This window comes from Mesoplodon mirus (genome assembly GCF_964341445.2).
Source record: "Mesoplodon mirus genome assembly, chromosome: 19".
Lineage (NCBI taxonomy): Eukaryota > Metazoa > Chordata > Mammalia > Artiodactyla > Ziphiidae > Mesoplodon > Mesoplodon mirus.
Window position 1 is genome coordinate 5,030,586 of NC_138995.1, and position 15,217 is coordinate 5,045,802.

General features: G+C 49.7%; 1 protein-coding gene across 1 annotated transcript in view; it reads right to left on the bottom strand.

Annotated features, from left to right (window-relative positions):
- NECAB2 (N-terminal EF-hand calcium binding protein 2) overlaps window positions 1-15,217 on the bottom strand; it is a gene marked incomplete at its 5' end in the record, with an annotated part of 39,079 nt that overhangs the window by 3,718 nt on the left and 20,144 nt on the right. Inside the window, 5 exons of the mRNA XM_082606154.1 lie at window positions 410-522; window positions 1,089-1,142; window positions 4,230-4,309; window positions 4,521-4,639; window positions 7,360-7,496. Coding sequence (XP_082462280.1) covers window positions 410-522; window positions 1,089-1,142; window positions 4,230-4,309; window positions 4,521-4,639; window positions 7,360-7,496 — 503 coding nt within the window. The remainder of the gene's footprint in view (window positions 1-409; window positions 523-1,088; window positions 1,143-4,229; window positions 4,310-4,520; window positions 4,640-7,359; window positions 7,497-15,217) is intronic.

Here is a 15,217-nt window from a genome sequence, read left to right on the forward strand (position 1 = left end):
CCCAGCAAGGATGCAGGCCTTGGCAGCAGGGACCAGAGGGTGAGGCCCCCGAGGGGCAGCCACAGCAGCAACCGTGGCAGCTAACGCTGAGTGGGCGCTGGGTGCCAGGCACTGGCTGGTACCCTCCACTGCCATTATTCCACTGACGCCTCCAACCCCACCAGCAAGCGGGTCCGGTCATTGGTCCCACTTTACAGATGAGTAGGCTGAGGTCCGCGAGATGAAGTCACTTGGCACGTTTGCGCAGCAAGGAAGAGCCCGAGCTAGGACCTGAACCCAGCTCTTGTAACCACCCCGCCAGGGGGCTTCCCTGGGGTCTGGTGTGTTCTCAGGGGTGAGGCCGGTCCTGCCCTGTGCCTCCACCCCAGGCAGAGCTCCCGGCCACCACCCTGCCCCGCAGCTTACTTACTGGAAGCAGTTCCTGGCTCCGGCGGTGCCCCTCAGGTACTGACGCAGGGAGTCCAGGAACTCGGCCAGCTGCTCAGGACACACGGCCATCTCCTGCCGGACCAGCTGCAGATGCTCCGGGGCCAAAGGACCAGTGAGCCACCCTGCGGGCTCCCTAGCAGCCCGCTTCCCCCGGGACCCCGCCCAGCCCAGGAGCCCGCCTCCCCAGGACAGGACAACTTCTTCAGAATAAAACCGACCCACTCCCCCAACCCCACACACACTTTTCATTCTTACACGTGGAAACTGGCGAAAAATGAGCTAAGCTTAAGAAGCCAAATGCAGGAAGTAGTCCCACAAGTGCTGAAAAAGCAGACAGGGACATTTAAAGAGGCTCGAGAGAGACTGGGAGCTGCCTGCAAGGCTTCGGGTCCAGGACACAACAACATGAGTGACCAGCAAAATTGTTTCTGATTGAACCAGCATTTTGACGTCACTGTCCTGCTGATTACGTTGCTCCAGGCCCAACTGATCACAGCCCTGGAGGCTCTAAGAATGCTCACGGGAGGGGAGGGTGGCCAAGTGCTGGGGCTGCACCTCCCCTTGTGGTGGTCCCAGGGTAGAGGGGTCAGGGGCGCTGAGCCCCCTGCATCTTGAGGCCTGGCTCAGGCAGGGGTGGGGCACAGGCGAGGGGTCCTCACCACGTTGGTGCCTTCTTCATCCGAGAGATGCTGCTGGAGGTCAAACCAAAGGGTCTGCAACAACAAAGCATGAAGAGATGCCAGAGACAGAGGCCACCTCTGCTAGGGAGGCTCCCGGGACCACCACAGTGACACCTGCGCACCCAGGGCCACAGAAGAGCTCCAGCCCCTCCACCCCATGGTTCCAGAGGCTCTGGAGTCCCCGAGCAGGTGGGAGCTCCCAGGGCCAGGCCTCTCTGGGCAGGGCTCAGCCCACCCTCCAGGCACAATGCTGGCTCAAGAAAGGAGCCGGGAAGCCAGGCTGGAAGGCCAACCACAGGAAGTGGCACAGATCCCTTCTGGCCGTGGCATCTAGGGGGCACTGGAGCCACAGAGGCCAAGCACGCCAGTTGCAGAGAACACAAAGGAGGCTCCACTGTGCTGAACCCAGGACGCTGGGGTTTTGTCACAACTTCCGCCGACAGCCTTGCTGGCAACAGGTTCCCCGACAACTTACACGTCGACCCCAGTCACAGCCCCTGGCACCTCATGAATATAACGGCCTGAATGAGGTGGTCTGTGCTCGCTGGCCTTCCACCAACCCTGGGGGCTAAATTTTACCCTCTATACCAAATCTTATGTAACTTGCCAGACTCCCCGAGGCCGTGGCTACCCTACTGTGAGCTCTAGGAAAGTAGGAAGCCCGTGCACTCCGCTCCTGACCACGTGCTTGTGTCTGTAATGGTGCCCAGCACCATTATTGCAGAGCAGAGAACCCAGAGGCCACAGAAGCTGGTCCAGGGTCAGAGTCTGAGTCAGGCCAGGGCTCTCTCCTGATCCACGGAATCAGGATCCTTCTTCCTTTAACTTGGGCATCCCAATAAAGTCCACCTCTGTGCCCATCCCTGTCCATCCTCCACGAGGACAGCCCGTGTCCCTGGCACAATCCCGCACCCAGGTCTTTCTCCTCTACACGAGCACGTGAGTGAGGCGCATCAGCTGGCTGTTAAGGAAAACAGCGGCCGATGTGCAGGGCCATGACCCATGCAGTCACCACCTGGACATTCTTAATAATGTTGGAACAAAGGGCCCCATAAATTACACAGCCGGTCCCAGAGAGGGTACTGACTTTCCGGGGACATAGGGTGTGCATGTAGGCGTTTGTAGGTGGCCAAGGTCTGCCTGGCAGGGCAAGTCTCTTTCCATGGTTTTAAAACCGTGTAGTTGGGCTCCTGGAGATCAGGGGCTGCAACTGGTTCCCTAGGTTTCTCCTGGCCAGCTGGGCGCCGCGGCAGTGAGGGTGAGGATGAGGTAAAGATGAGGGGAGGGTGGGGGAGGGGCGGCGGGACCCACGTCTTTGCCCCCCACCCCACCGCCCTGTCTCCCTGCCTCGCCGTCCCAGCGTTCCAGGAGCCCAGGCACAGCTAGGAGCGCTCAGGTTGGCCCTTGGAGGGCGGGGCCCGGCTCGGGCCAATCAGAGGTCGGGAAGAGGGCCCCGCCCCGTCTCCAGGACTCCCAGGTGCTCCTTGGTTTCCAGCCAGCCGGTTGTTAAGGCGACTGGGGCACTAAAAATAAGCTTCAAAGAGCCTCCCCCTGGGGGCGCCCGCAGAGTTGTTATGACAACCGGGCCTCAAGGTCCCCGCCGAGCCTTTCCCACCGCTCCCACCCAGCAGCCGGCTTTAGCGGGGGGGCGGGGGGGAGATCCCACCTCGGCCTCAGACCTGCAGGGGGGGATGGCCGCCTCCTCCCTCGGACTCCTCTCCAAGTCTCGGCCTCACCTCCTCCTGGGGAGCCCCACCCACTGCCCTCTCGAATCCCTCAGAACTAACCCACGAACCCATCAAAGCACTATTTTTCTTTTGCCCTTTTGCAAAAGATATAAAAAAAATTCAGAGAAGTAGGAAAAATGTAAACTTGCCACTGCAACCCTACAGCCTGGAGATGCCTGCTCTCTTGGTTTATGCTGATATACAGGTATGGTCTGTGTATAATAGGTTCTGGCATCAGAATGTCTAATAATAACTGCTAAATAACATTGCTAATATTAAATGCTAACTATGCAGCAGGCTCTGTGCTAAGCCATTAAGACATCACTTTATTTAATCCTCACAATGACCCTGTGAGAGGTGCCATTCTGATTATTTTCTCTGTGGTTAGAGGAGGACTCTGAGGCTCAGAGAGGGTAAGTCACCGGCCCAAGGTCACACAGCTGTTAAGTGGTATAGCCAGGATTCAAATACAGGCAGTCTGATACTGGAGCCTGTTGGTAAACCTTAAGGCCAATTATTTTCTTTCTACCAACGAATGGTCATCGTTAAGGGCTGAATTGTGTTCCCCCAAAATTCGTATGTTGAAGTCCCAATCCCCAGTACCGCAAAACGGGACTATATTTGGAGACCGGACCTTTGAATAGGTGATTAAGTTAGAATAAGGTCACATGGGTCACATGGGTGGGCTCTAATCCAATATGACTGGTGTCCTTATAAGAAGAGTCAGAACACAGACACACACACGGCCGTCTACACGCCAACGAGAGAGGCTTCAGAAGAAACCAGCCCCGCCTACGTCCTGACTTCAGATTTCTAGCCTTGATCTGTGAGAGAATAAATGCGGGGGTTTAAGCCCCAGCTCTGGCAGCCCTGCAAAGCTAACACAATCGTATCCTGAGTGCCTACCGAGCCGTGAAATGTTCTCCGAAAACGCGATTCCATAAAGGCTGTGCCACTTTCCGTCACTTGTGGACGTGTCACGTCACATTGAAAAGACTTCACGCTGCCGGTCATTCTGATCTCTCCTGGGACGTCACCATCCCTCAGCCACCCCTTGCTGGGTCTAGGCTACCACCTGCCCAGACCACGCCGCCGCCTTAACGCCTCCTTGAAGCTCTGTCCCCTTGCTGCCCGTGACCCTGCCGACTACTTTCTGCTCCTTGAGACGCCCCTCCTGGCTGCCCGCCCACCCTCCACAACTGCTCCTCTCCTCGGGTCCTATACGACGGACATGTCCCTGGCGTCTACCCTTAGCCCGCACTCCACCCGGGGAACGTCCTTTCCAAGGCTTCCTGACTTCCTTCTCGAGCTCTGGCCTCTCACTCTGCATTCCCTGGGGGCTGGGAGGGCGGACGGTGGATGCAGGGACAGAGGGACGGCTCAGCGGGCTCACCTTGCTCTCCAGCCGTCCTATCAGCCCCGCCAACCTGCTGACCTGGGCTTCCAGGCCCTCCTCCTTGGAGTCTGAGGTGACTGGGAAAGAGGAACAGAGATGCTGATGGGGGGGGCGGGGCCAGGCCTAAGGTGGAGGGGAGCTCCCGGCCCTGCCCCGGGGCTGAGACCTGCCCCCAGCCCTCCCAGGCTCAGTCCCCATGGGAGGCCCAGGCCCCAGGTGGACCACTCTCAGGATTCCGCCCAGGACCCCCCAGCCAGTGCCCCCCACTCTGGGCCACTGCTCTCTCACCAAGCGGGAAGCCACTCCCTTGCTCCACGGCCGTGAGCTTGTAGTTGTGGGCGTAGAGGGGAGCGGAGCTCCCAGACCAGGTCTCCACCACGCTGTGGCTGGGTTTGCCGGGGTCCTGTCTGCACAGGAGTGGGGAAGCACACACTGTGAGGGGGGCTGCAGGGCCCTGGCTGCTTGTGGCAGCTTCGACAAACATTAAGCACCAACTGGGGGCTGAAACGTGCACAGAGCTCACTCCGTGGAGCCCCGTCCCTGTGAAGTGGACATCATGGCCTTTGTTTCACAGAGGGGGACACCAGGCCCACTGGCCAAGGCCATGCTGCGAGCGGGGCCGGGATGGGATCTGAACTCAGATCCTTTCCAAGACCCCAGACCCTGTTCCCGGGAGGTTTAGTTCCAGGGCCGGGCGAGGCTGAGCCAGGCCCCCAGCCTCCCCGCAGCCCACAGCTGCCCCTCTCCCTGGCCCTGCCGGCCTTGCTGGGAGCCGATTCAGCATTCACTGCCCTCTGGGTGGGGGCCTGGGTTGGCTAACAAGCCCCCTGTCCAAACAAGGAAGCCCTAAGACACAGTCGAGAGCGGGCATCTGACAGGACGAAGATCCGGGATCCTGACCTCAGCCCGGCCCCATCCCGTCATGACACCACCCGCCACGCACACTACTGATGTGCACACACACGCACAGCACCCTGCATCCCTGACGTGCACACACAGCCCACCAAACACTGTGCCTGGCACGTAGTAGCGACTCAACAAATGCCCAAACCCCCATGTACAAAAATGCTGGAAAACTCACCAGACATAAAAATACACCCAGACACACATATCCCCCCCCACACACACACACTCCTGTGTGCATGGCCGACACGCCTGGTCCCCAGGGCTGCCTTGGTAATGTTCTGGAATTTGCCTCCTGTGAGCCTGAAAGCCCAGCAGCCTCTCCCTGTGCAGAGGGGCCAACCCCACCCCCCGCAAGGGAGGAGAAAGGCTGGCAGAGTCCTTGAGGTGTCAGTCGTGGCGCCTCAACAAACTCAGACCATGAGTGGGAACAGTGGGAGTCCCCCAAGGGCGGCAGGGTCTGAACCAGTGGCTCGTGCCTGGGTCACGACGTCCCCAGGCCTGGGAAAGGGGATGCTCAGGGGACCTGCAGCTGAGAGCCGAAGCAGCTGAGATTTGGGCAGTTTGAGGTGGCAGTGCCGGTGAAGCAGATGTGTCTCCGCATCGCGACGTGCCACCCCTGCCAACAACATCCCAAAGTAAGCTTCCAAAAAGGGGGCGGGCAGGTGTAACAGCTGACACGTGACGGAACTGGCAAAGCGCAGGAAATCGGCTCTGAAAATCATGCAGCGGTCCTATCTGTTCTGCAGCAGGATAGAAACCTCAGGTTTTAAAATCAAGATAGTGATCAAAAAAAAAAAAAAAAGAAGAAAATCTATGTGACAACTTCCAGAGCTGAGGCTGTTAACCTTGGGAACCTTCAGAATCACAAGACTGATCAGCTATGCAGAGTCTTGGGCTCAGCTCCCAGGGACCCTAATCCAGCGGGCACGGCCGGAGCCCAGGAATCTGCATTGTGCATATCCTAGGTGACCGGGCTGCAGGTACTCAGAGCAAAGGCATTTTGCGAACGGCATCACTGAGCAGCCTTTGCAGTCATATCTGACTGGGACAAGCCCCCCACCAACCAAAAAAACCACATACAAACCCCCAGGCCCAGCAACCAACATCCTGCTGTGCTGGGTCTCTGCCTGGGAAACCGCGGCAGAGGCTCAAGGCTCAGTATCGCTTGGGCATCTGGCAGCTGCCCCCGCCTGTTTCTATTTCTTTATTTCCCCTTTGCCCCGGGCACATCAGCTCTTCATGGAAGAACAGGCACAGAGGAGTTGGCCGGAACTTGGGACAGCAAATGGGAGGGCTCGTGGCCCCCAGGGGCTGGCCCTGCCAGGCCGGAAGGAGACTGCTACTCTCCGGACCCCCATCTCACCGCCCCAACAGTGTCCCCCTGCAAAGAGGGGGGACCCCAGGTACTTTTCCACGGCTTCAAGGACCCACAAACAAGGCCTTAAATAACACTAACTAACACTGGGAGAAAACCACTCCATTTCATGGCTCTTTTGATCTTTCTGAGGTCATGCTTTGATGCTCCTGTTTTCAAGGCCCATCTATGATCTCACAGCCTCTCTTTCTGAACAAAGAGGGAGCAGGCCTCAGGGTCCAAGCTGACTGCGGGAACCAACAGCGCTTATTTTTACAATTTCTTCACTCACAGCATGTGATAACTTGTTTTCGAATGATGGTAATGGCCACAGAATTTCTTAAATTTACTCCCAGGTTTTAAAAAATAAGTCAAACAATAGAATAGTTTTAGCTAAACAATAATGTGAGCAATATGGAAATGGGGCCAAATTGGTCAGAGTCTAGGAACTAGTCATAACTCTGTGAGGAGGCAGGTATATAATCGTCCCCACTTAAAGAGCTGGTGGGAGGGTTCCCTGGTGGCGCAGTAGTTGAGAGTCTGCCTGCTGATGCAGGGGACACGGGTTTGTGCCCAGGTCCAGGAAGATCCCACATGCCGTGGAGCAGCTGGGCCCGTGAGCCATGGCCGCTGAGTCTGCGCGTCCAGAGCCTGTGCTCCGCAACGGGAGAGGCCACAACACTGAGAGGCCCGCGTACCGCAAAAAAAAAAAAAAAAAAAAAGAGCTGGGGAAGTGGAGACAGAGAGAGGAAGAGCAGCTTGCCCAAGGTCACCCAGCCCCCAAGCACACGAATGTCCCCACCAAGCAGCAGGTCAGCACACACACGGCCCACGCCCACAGGCCCCCACAAGGTCCCATCAACGCACCGGATCTGGATGGTCTGCTCTTCGATGGCCTCCACCGCACTCTCCACCGAGCTCAGCAGGGACTGGATCTGATTGGCCGTCTCCTTCAGGAGGAAGCGTGTCACAAACTGGTCCACGTTGCTCCCACCCTCATACACCTGTGGCGGGAAGGGGCACAGAGGGGAAAAGAGTTGGGGAGGGATCGTGGGTAAAGATCTGGTACAGTGGTGGGGGGACACCTAGGGTCAGTGTCTCTGCACTGGGATGGGGGTTACCACAGGGCTCCAGCATGAAGGGAGGGGTATGGACTCAAGAGACCAAGGTTTGAGCCCCGGCTTCACCAATTACTAGTACTGTGACCTCCACACCACAACAGAAATCACTGTAGTATCTATCTCATAACACTGTAGTAAGGATTGAATGAAAAAATTATATAAAATGCTCAGCACTGTGCCTGTCACATAGCAAATACTCAGTATACAGTAGCTGCTATGATGATGATGATGATGGTGATGATGGTGATGATGATGATGATGATGGTGGTGGTGATGATGATGAGAAAGATGGTGGTGGGTCACTTCTGTTCAACATAGTATTGGAAGTCGTAGCCCCAGCAATCAGACAAGAAAAAGAAATAAAAGGTATCCAAATTGGAAGGGAAGAGGTAAAGCTGTCACTATATGCAGATGACATGATATGATAAATAGAAAATGCTAAGGACTCCACAGAAAAACTACTAGATCTAATCAATGAATTCAGTAAAGTAGCAGGATACAAGATTAACATTCAGAAATCAGTTGCATTTCTTTACACTAACAATGAAACATCAGAAAGGGAATGCAAAAAAACAATACCTTTTAAAATCGCACCAAAAAAAAAAAACAACCACCACCACCTAGGAATAAACCTGACCAAGGAGCTGGAAGACTTATATGCTGAGAACTATAAAACATTAATACAGGAAATTAAAGAGGATTCAAGGAAATGGAAAGATATCCCATGTTCTTAGATTGGAAGAATATTGTTAAAAATCACAAAACTACCCCAAGCAATCTACAGATTTAATGTGATCCCTATCAAATTACCCATGACATTTTCCACAGAACTAGGATAATCCAAAAAGTTATATGGAACCATAAAAGACCCAGAATTGCCAAAGCAATCCTGAGGGGGGGGAAAAAAAAAGAAAGCAGGAGGCATAACTCTCCCAGACTTCATACAATACCACAAAGCTACAGTAATCAAAACCATGTGGTACTGGTACAAAAACAGACACACAGATCAATGAAACAGAATAGATAGACCAGAAATAAACCCACACACCTATGGTCAATTAATCTTTGACAAAGGAGGCAGGAATATAAAATGGGAAAAAGACAGTCTCTTCAGCAAGTGGTGCTGGAAAACTGGGCAGCCACAGGTAAATCAATGAAATTAGAACACACCCTCACACCATGCACAAAAATAAGCTCAAAATGGCTTAAAGACTTAAACGTAAGACATGACACCATAAAACTCCTAGAAGAGAACATAGGCAAAACATTCTCTGACATAAACTGTATCAATGTTTTCTTAGATCAGTCTCCCAAAGCAACAGAAATAAAAACAAGAATAAACAAATGGGACCTAATCAAACTTACAAGCTTTTGCACAACAAAGGAAACCATAAAAAAAAAAAAACACGAAAAGACAACCTACAGAATGGGAGAAAATATTTGCAAATGATGAGACCGACAAGGGCATAATTTCCAAAATATACAAACAGCTCACACAACTCAATAACAAAAAAACAACCCAATCCAAAAATGGGCAGAGGATCTAAGTAGACATTTCTCCAAAAAAGACATACAACAGCCAAAAGGCACATGAAAAAATGCTCAACGCTGCTAACTATTAGAGAAATGTAAATCAAAACGACAATGAGGTACCACCTCACACCCATCAGAATGGCCATCATTAAAAAGTCTACAAATGGGGCCTCCCTGGTGGCGCAGTGGTTGAGAGTCCGCCTGCCGATGCAGGGGATACGGGTTCGTGCCCCGGTCTGGGAGGATCCCATATGCCGCGGAGCGGCTGGGCCCGTGAGCCATGGCCGCTGAGCCTGCGCATCCGGAGCCTGCGCGTCCGGAGCCTGTGCTCCGCAACGGGAGAGGCCACAGCAGTGAGAGGCCCGCATACCGCAAAAAAAAAAAAAAAAAAAAAAAGTCTACAAATGACAAATGCTGGAGAGGGTGTGGATAAAAGGGAACCCTCCTACACTGTTGGTGGGAATGTAAGTTGGTACAGCCACTATGGAAAACAGTATAGAGGTTCCTCAAAAAACTAAAAACAGAGTTACCATATGATCCAGCAATCCTACTCTCGGGCATATGTCCAGACAAAACTATAATTCAAAAAGATACATGCACCCCTATGTTCATAGCAACACTATTCACAATAGCCAAGACATGGAAACCACCTAAATGTCCACAGACAGATGAATGGGTAAAGAAGATGTGGTATATATATATACAATGGAATACTACTCAGCCATAAAAAAAACACAAAATAATGCCATTTGCAGCAACATGGATGCAACTAGAGATTACCATACTAAATGAAGTAAGTCAGAAAGAGAAAGACAAATACCATATGATATCACTTATATGTAGCATCTAAAGTATGGCACAAATGAATGTACCTACAAAACAGAAACAGACTCATAGATATAGAGAACAGACTGGTGGTTGCCGAGGGGGAGTGGGGGAGGAATGGATTGGGAGTTTGGGATTAGCAGGTGCAAACTAGTATATATAGAATGGATAAACAACAAGGTCCTACTGTATAGAACAGGGAACTATATCCAACCTCCTGGGATAAACCATAATGGAAAAAATTTTAAAAAAAGCATGTACACATGTGTATAACTGAGTCACTTTGCTGTACAGCAGAAATTAACACAACATTGTAAATCAACTATACTTCAATAAAAAAATAACTAAATTATAAATAAAAAATGTAAAAAAAAGATGGTGGTAGTGATGATGGTTATGAAGATGATGAGGATGAGGAGGATGGTGGTGGTGATGGTTAGATGATGGTGATGGTGGTGGTGTTCTTGATGTGATGTTGTTGTGGACAGGGATAAAGTATTAGGGAAGAAGAATTCACAGCCTCCTTCCTTCCTTCCTCCTCCAAAGGCGGATTCTTTGGGCCAAGCATGATGTCACACGCCTGCAGTCCAGCTTCCTGGGAGGATCACTTGAGCCCAAGAGTTCCAGGCTGCAGTGCACGAGGCCCTAAGTTCGGCATCAACGTGGTGACCTCCCGAGAGCAGGGGACCACCAGGTTGCCTGTGGAGGCCAGCCCAGGTCAGAAAAGCAGCAGGTCAAAACTGTGCTAAGTAAGCCCACACACCTGCGGTCAATTAATCTTCAACAAAGGAGGCAAGAATATACAATGGGGAAAAAGTCTCTTCAGCAAGTGGTACTGGGAAAGCTGGACAGCCGCAGGCAAATCAGTGACGTTAGAACACACCCTAACACCATAAACAAGAATAAACTTAAAACAGCTTAAAGACCTAAACGTAAGACATGACACCATAAAACTCCTGGAAGAGAACATAGGCAAGACATTCTCTGACATAAAACATACCACTGTTTTCTTAGGTCAGTCTCTCAAGGAAATAGAAGTAAAAGCAAAAGTAAACAAATGGGACCTAATCAAACTTATAAGCTTTTGCACGGCAAAGGAAACCATAAAAAGAAGAAAAGAAAAGAAAAGAAAAGAAAAGACACTACAGACTGGGAGAAAACATTTCCAGATGATGTGACCAACAAGGGCTTAATTTCCAAAATATACAAACAGCCCATACAACTCAGTAACAAAAAACCAAACAACCCAATCGAAAAATGGGCAGAAGACCCAAATAGACATTTCTCCAGAGAAGACATAGAGATGACCAACAGGCACATGAAAAGATGCTCAACATCGAAAACTATCAGGGAAATGCAAATCAGAACTACAATGAGGTACCACCTCACCCCGGTCAGAATGGCCATCATTAAACAGTCTATAAACAACAAATGCTGGAGAGGGTGTGGAGAAAAGGGAACCCTCCTCCTCTGTTGGTGGGAATGTAAGTTGGTTCAGCCACTATGGAAAACAGTATGGAGGTTCCTCAGAAAACTAAAAACAGAACTACCATATGATCCAGCAATCCTACTCCTGGGCATATATCTGGACAAAACTATAATTCAAAAAGACACATGCACCCTTATGTTCATAGAAGCCCTGTTTACAATAGCTAAGACCTGGAAACAACCTAAATGACCATCAACAGATGAATGGATAAAGAAGATGTGGTATATGTATATATACAATGGAATATTACTCCACCAAAAAAGAATGAAATAATGCCATTTGCAGAGATTATCTAGAGAGTATCATACTAAGTGAAGTAAGTCAGAAAGACAAATACCACCATATATCACTTATATGTGGAATCTATAATATGACATACATGATCTTATTTATGAAACAGAAACAAACAGACATAGAAAACAGACTTGTGATTGCCAAGGGGGAGGGGGTTGGGGGAGGGATGCGGTGGGAGTTTGGGGTTAGCAGATGCAAACTATTATACATAGAATGGATAAACAACAAGGTCCCACTATACAGCACAGGGAACTATATCCAATCTCCTGGGATAAACCATAATGGAAAAGAATACGAAAAAGAATATATATATATAACTGAATATATATACATATACCTGAATCACTTTGCTGTACACCAGAAACAACTAACACAACACTGTAAATCAACCATACTTCAATAAAAAAACAAAACAAAAAACCCCCCAAAACCCGCCTGTGCTGATCAGTAGTGGCATCGCGCCTGGGAATAACCACAGCGGCCCAGCCTGGGCAACACAGCGAGATCCCATCTCTCTTGTTAAGGGAATTCTGCATCTCCTAAGTGTTCTGTATGTCCCCTAAATAAACAATAAACCTTTGCCTTTAAAAATAAAAAGGTGGGGGCTTCCCTGGTGGCGCAGTGGTTGGGAGTCCGCCTGCCTATGCAGGGGACACAGGTTCGTGCCCCGGTCCGGGAAGATCCCACATGCCGCGGAGCGGCTGGGCCCGTGAGCCATGGCCGCTGAGCCTGCGCGTCCGGAGCCTGTGCTCCGCAACGGGAGAGGCCACAGCAGTGAGAGGCCCGCGTACCGCAAAAAAATTAAATAAATAAACAATAAAAAGGTGGATTCTTTCATGCTGCCTCTCTGAGGAGTGACAGGAGAGAATCCAAAGCAGCCAGAGTAAACTGTCTCCCCAAAGAAAGTGCCTGAGACTCAGTCCCCAGAGGGAGGGGACAAGAGGGAAGTCTGGGGGGAAAGGTGGGGTGCTTAGAGGCCGCAAGAAGAGGAACTCTGGGGCATAAGATGAAGAGAGTCTTCCATGGAGTTTGCTCTGTGATGTGAGGCCATTTCCCCTTTTGTCAAAGAGTCTGCAGCAGAGACACTGCTCAAGGTTCCTGGATCCCGTTGAGTTTCTTTTGGCTTCAGAAGACTTGAGTGGGAGGGAGAAGGCTCTGGCTTAGCCAGGTCACTCCAGGATGACAATGATCAAAATGACACTGTGCTGGGAAGCTGGTCCCTCAAGCCCTGTGCTGCTCTCTGCCTCCTCTACCAAGACCCTACCTCCTGAGCCACCTGCCCCGGCACCGTGGAATTCAGCCCAGTCCCCGGCCAGGCAAGGGCTCTCAAGGAAAGAAAATTTAAACCATCCATCACTCTGACTGGGAATTAATTAGCAACAATTGCACAAGGGAACCACGGCTAGAGGCAGAGAGACTGAGAAATGAAGCCCAGGGCGGGGAGCAGGGGAACACGGCTGTGGGTGGAGAGGGGCCGAGAGGAGAGGTGCACGCAGACGGGGAGGTGTGGAGATGGACCTCCTGCGCCACCCGTCAGACCAGGCACGCCGATGGCAGGCCCCGACGGGGAAGGAGCCGACGGCAGAAAGCATGCCAGGTTCCGGCAGCCTAATGCACTGCAGTGATCAATTATCCTTCCTAGCAGACAGCTGAACTCACATGCAATCCAGTGATCGATGGGCTCTGGACAAACAAATGACCCCAAAGAACAGGAAGACATAACGAGATAAAAACAAAACAAAACAAAAACTGAACAGAGAAAGGCTGCTAGAAGCCATCAAGCAGAAAAACGAGCTCAAGTGAGTATGTTAAAAGCACCCAGATAAGTGACTCAGGGTGCAGTCAGGGATCAATAAGTGTAACTGGTTAGTTGAATTAAAAAAAAGACAAAATTTTCAAAAGAGTAAAAAGGCAGCTTGTACAGTTCTGGCCTCCACTACCACTGATGCCTCAGCTGAGAGGCCAGCTCCACAGATTTCAGAGGGAAGGAGTCAGAGCTGGGAATTCCGCAATATGTGGACAAGTTATTCACATGCAGGGTAACAGGGAGACCTTCAGAAATCTGCAGATCTCTGAAAGTTTATCAAATGAGCACCTTTCCAGCAAAGAATGCCTAGGAATGTCTCCCAAATCTTCTAGGGCTGAATCACAGAAAAATATTCTTGAATAGTGAAGTTGTGGAAAAAAAGTGAGGGTGATCACCCGAATGAAAATGAAGGTTACAGAGGTTAGGAAGTAAAAACATTGATCACTAATAGTTACATTTTAATCACATTGGACTAAGGGAATAAAGAGTGTCAAAGTATGGAAAAAGAGCCAATCATCTCAAAAATTGTTTTAATTTGACAAGAGGGCATAGAAAGTGTTATTAGCCAGGTATAAAAACAGGATTAAGAGTGTTAACAGTGTATGTTTTAGAAGTCCCTAGTAAAATGAAAACTAGACTGTTTACCTTTGAAATCATAATCAATGCTATAAACAAAGCAGACTACCAAAAGGTAAAATGTCAAAAAAGAAGACGGATCATTAAAAAATGGGAAGCATATAAGATTATGGCAGCGGTCGGTCCAGACAGATCATAACAATAAAGAAAATCAGCCTAAACTGCCCCGGGTAAAGACACAGTCCCAGATTTGACTAAACGAGGTCCATCTGGAAGCATATATAAAGCAAAAGAGCGCCAAAGGGTTTGCAAAGGAAAGCCTGTGCAAAGATTCTGCTACCAAATTTGATCGGATGACTAGGACAAGCTGCAATATCACGAGCAAGGTAGAATTTAATGGGAAAGTATTACATAAGATTAAAAGGGTAAGAATAAATGACAGAAGGCGGAATGCATTACAAGGACATGACATTATTAAATCTTCGTGCATTATTAAATCTTTGTGCAATGGGACAGGATATTGCTACAAGTACGGCTATGTGGGGTTAGATGAATATAACCACTTTATAAGGCAATTCTACTTTATATCAAGAGCCTTAGACTGCCCAGTAATTCTCTACTTTTGATAATCTATTAAGAAATAATGCAAAATGTGGACAATCACTGATGTCCCAAGGTTAGTGTTAATTGATAACAGCAAAAACCTGGAAATAATCTAACATTCCCAAGAACAGAGGAATAGTATGTAAATTTAAGTAAGAATATTTAAAATGATACTTTTAAACAGTTTTATTAACATGGGAAAGGTGTTTCTTAAAATGTTAGGTGAAAAAAGGCAGAAAATTTTTGTATACAGAATGATTTTAAGTGTATTAGAGAAATACCCATAGAAAAAAAGGCTCAATGGTAATAAAGTGGTAACAGTGGTTAGAGATAGTGGGAATTAGAAGTGATTTGAAATTTTTCTTTATATTTTTCTCTACTTCCTAGATTTTGAATATTGAATATGTACCATTTAGGTAACAAAAGTATTACAACAAGGTCTATAGGCGTCAAATGGCGCGGCTAAATAAACAGGAA